The sequence below is a fragment of the Octopus bimaculoides genome, chromosome 18 (genome assembly GCF_001194135.2).
Source record: "Octopus bimaculoides isolate UCB-OBI-ISO-001 chromosome 18, ASM119413v2, whole genome shotgun sequence".
NCBI classification, from domain to species: domain Eukaryota; kingdom Metazoa; phylum Mollusca; class Cephalopoda; order Octopoda; family Octopodidae; genus Octopus; species Octopus bimaculoides.
Genome location: NC_068998.1, coordinates 19,873,069 through 19,877,098, shown reverse-complemented (window position 1 = coordinate 19,877,098; position 4,030 = coordinate 19,873,069). Strand labels below are relative to the sequence as shown.

Here is a 4,030-nt window from a genome sequence, read left to right as displayed (position 1 = left end):
GATCTATGGTGATAAGGTACGGTATGTTGAATTCTCCTTCGAAGTGTTAGAGTGTAATAATTACATTTTGTATATTTGAAGCAATAATTAATTTGTTAAGCTAACCATTTGATTGAAGAGTTATTTTTATAAATTTTTATGAAATTGATGTTAGTTTGTAAATTGATATTTTTTGTGTGCATTCGTCTTTTGTCTATACTATATTTTATAGTCGACTGACCTTGTATCTACAAGGAGCCATAGCAACACTTTACATTGCATAAGAAAACAAAGCTGGATAGAAAATCATTAGTTGATAACACAGCTTTCTTATATAGAATTAACCAGAAGTAGAACATTGGTCATAGAAGATATATTAATAGAAACATTTTCTTGCTTGAAATGTCGATGGATATCGGAAATTTATTGTTCCTAACAAAACATAAATTAACTAAAAAGTAAATAAAAATAAATCTTTAAAAAGTTAAAAACCAAAGGATGGCAATTTGTGAATATAGTACGTATTCGTATATTTATAGATATGCATACGTTTAAATACACACATAGTACACGCAGGCATGCATACATACTCTCTCTTTTACTCTTTTACTTGTTTCAGTCATTTGACTGCGGCCATGCTGGAGCACCGCCTTTAGACGAGCAAATCGACCCCAGGACTTATGCTTTGTAAGCCTAGTACTTATTCTATCGGTCCCTTTTGCCGAACCGCTAATTTACGGAGACGTAAACACACCAGCATTGGTTGTCAAGCGATGTTGAGGGGACAAACAGAAGACAGAAAAACATATACACACACATACACACATATATATACATATATACGACGGGCTTCTTCCAGTTTCCGTCCACCAAATCCACTCACAAGGCTTTGATTGGCCCAATGCTATAGTAGAAACACTTGCCCAAGGTGTCACACAGTGGGACTGAACCCAAAACTATGTGGTTGAGAAGCAAGCTTCTTACCATACACATGTACCCATTACATATTTACTCCACAAATAAAAACAGTAATTAATATTTAGTGATGTATTTACTCTGTGGATAAAATCATAATGATAGATCGCTTGTAAAGGCTATCTCTGCAGATTTTTGTATAGGAATTATAGCCAGTACTGATCTTGTTATGACATTTCATATTCGAGACGCCTGATCTAAAACAAAAATGAGATTAAAGATGAAAAATGGGTCTTGAGTATATATACGATATTTCAGGAGTTTTCCTTCCTTCATCAGCACCCATCCAACCCATTAACCATCCATAAACACATTGTTTAAATAGCCACTAAATATAGCAGTGTAATGTTGTTGGATATACTAGATGGTGTAAAAAGTACTGCTAAAACAGTAGAACACAGTATTGACTTATAAAAACGTTTACTATACTTTGTAGTGTATTACGATTGCATAACGAAATACGGTGTCCCTACAGGTCATTCATAATGATAGATTTATGAATGATGTATTGGCTCACTATGTAATTACCTTGTAATGAACTCATCAGATGGTAAAATTACAAATTTTTACTGCCAAGTAATTACTTGCAGTGAATGTTCAGTGATGAATTAACAGATCGTTTTGTCTGTGTGTAACAATTGATTTATGCAGAGAAGGGTGGGAAGTGATTTCATTGGCTGACTTCTTATATCGCTTGGTTGGAATATCTACCCAGATTTCTTTATGCACAGGCACTATACAACAGCTTGCTTCAGTTCCATGATGGAAGCAAATCCCACAAACATTTATCATGTGACTTAATTGTGTTTTATAGTGTGTGTGTGTGTGTGAGAGAGAGAGAGAGAGAGAGAGAGATGTATGAATATAACACATAAGTATGTAATGTATACTTACATACATCATGTTTACAAGCATGTTTTATGCATGTGTCAATTAACCTTTTCTAAATATTTAAGTAACCAATAGGATCTAAAGGAACTGATGATGATTCGTGTCAGCAAAGAGTGAAATCAAAGTAGAACAAATTGGTCAAATGAAGAAGAAAATTTCTTATATTTCTCTCTGAGAAAAAATCCTGCCCATAATTTCAGACTTCTCAAAGTAAACTAATTTATTCCACTTTCAGACTCTCTCTAAATTTATTTTCCTTTGCTATAGTTACAAGTGGGAGATTCCATTTACATTTACTACCAGTAGAGAGATGAATTTCAATAAGACTAACAAAGATATACATTGGATTCACAAAAACGAATCAGAAGGTACGAATTTTGTCCTTTTTTTTTGTTTGTTTGTTTTTTTGTTTTGGAGGTATTTTGGGAACTCTTTTTGTTTTAATTTCCACTCCAAACTGAGATGTAGGCCCTGACTGTGGAAGACATGCGAAGGCTGGAGAAGAACAAAGCTAGTATGGATGTGCAATGTCAGTGTGCATGTGCCACAGAGTATTGGAGTATTAAGAGAGAAGAAGAGGAATTAGATGCAGTGTGCAAGAAAGGAGATTGTGCTGGTTTGGTCATGTTAGATGGATGGATGAGGACAGTTGAATAAAGAAATGCTGATCACTTAAAGTGGAGGGAAGTTGTGGAAGAGGGAGACCCAAGGAGACATGGAATGAATATTGAAGGCTGATCTCAAAATGCTGAACCTTATGAAGGAGATGAAAAAGAACTGAGATATGTGACACTTTGCTGTACTTGATAAGACCTGCCCACCACAACAGAATTGAGATCCTAAAACCAGGGTGCCACATAGAAAACTTTGGTGTGGGTGCTGGTGCCACATGAAAAGCACTAGTGATGGTGTCATGTAAAAAAGCACCAGTGATGGTACCACGTAAAAAGCACCCAGAACACTTTGTGGAGTGATTGGTGTTAGGAAGGGCATATCCAGCCATAGAAACCAAGCCAAAACAGACTATGGAACTTTATGCAGCCCTTGGCCTTGCCAGTTCCTGTCTAACTCATGCCAGCATGGAAAATGGACGTTAAATTTTGATGATGATGATGGTAATTTATCAGGCAAGTTACTACACAAAATTATATTAGTTTTATGGGTTTCTTTTTATTTATTTTCTTGAGAAATGGTGTTGCAGCAACCGTTTCATGCCTTCCTAAAATGGGAATCAGGGTAAATGAGGTAAAAGTTATATAGGCTAAATTTTGATAATGAATTATTGACAGTTAATAGAAGCATATAACGATGAACTGCCGAAAAATAGTTGCATTCTACGTATTTGATACTCAGTTTGGAGAAGTAAGAAATTGTGAGGGTGGTGAGAGAAGCATGTATTTGGTGTTTGGCTTATATAGGAGAATTATGCAATCAATTTGAAAAAGCAGAAATCTTAAGAAAGACAATGAAAATGCATATCTACAATACACCAAAATAGGGCAGTGATGTAGGAGGAGCTGTTGTTTTTCATCATCATCATCTTCATCATCTTCATCATCATCATTTAGGATTTGTTTTCCATGCTGGCTTAGGTTAGACAGTTTGATGGGATTTGGTAAACCAGTCAGCTACAGCAGGCTCCAGTCTGTTTTGGCTTAGTTTCTATGACTGGATACCCTTCCTAATGTCAACCAATCCACAGAGTGTAGTGTGTGCCTTTTATGTATCACTGGCACAAATGCCTTTTACGTGTCACCAGCAGAGGTGCCTATTACATGTCACTGGCATGGGTGCCTTTTATGTATCACTGATTTATTGGGACAATAGTCAAAAACATTCCAGAAATGAGTCAAGATATATATGAATAATGTGAGACAATGTGGTTTGTATTTGTATAGGGGTCAACAGATGTTAATTGTTGAAGTATTCAATTATTTTCATCTTGCAGTCCAAATTTCCTCATCTGTGCTACCTAGGAAACATAATTCAACAGACTGGGTTATTGGTAATATAAGGCTTATAAATTATTATCGAGTGACCTATGACAATGATAATTGGATGGCGATTATCGAGCAACTGAAGAGAGACCACACAGTATGTTGAATTTTTAAACTCTTCTCTATATGAAAATGTAAAGTATTTCACTTTTATTTGTGTGTGTGTGTGTGTGTGTGTGTGTGTGTGT

At 35.6% G+C, this 4,030-nt stretch overlaps 1 protein-coding gene across 1 annotated transcript in view; it reads left to right on the top strand.

Moving 5' to 3' along the window:
* Positions 1 to 2,093: 2,093 nt before the first annotated feature.
* The window catches only part of LOC106877870 (aminopeptidase N), a 19,017-nt gene continuing 17,080 nt past the window's right edge, over positions 2,094 to 4,030 (top strand). Inside the window, exons 1-2 of the mRNA XM_014926906.2 lie at positions 2,094 to 2,213; positions 3,794 to 3,939. Coding sequence (XP_014782392.1) covers positions 2,156 to 2,213; positions 3,794 to 3,939 — 204 coding nt within the window. The 5' untranslated portion in view covers positions 2,094 to 2,155. The remainder of the gene's footprint in view (positions 2,214 to 3,793; positions 3,940 to 4,030) is intronic.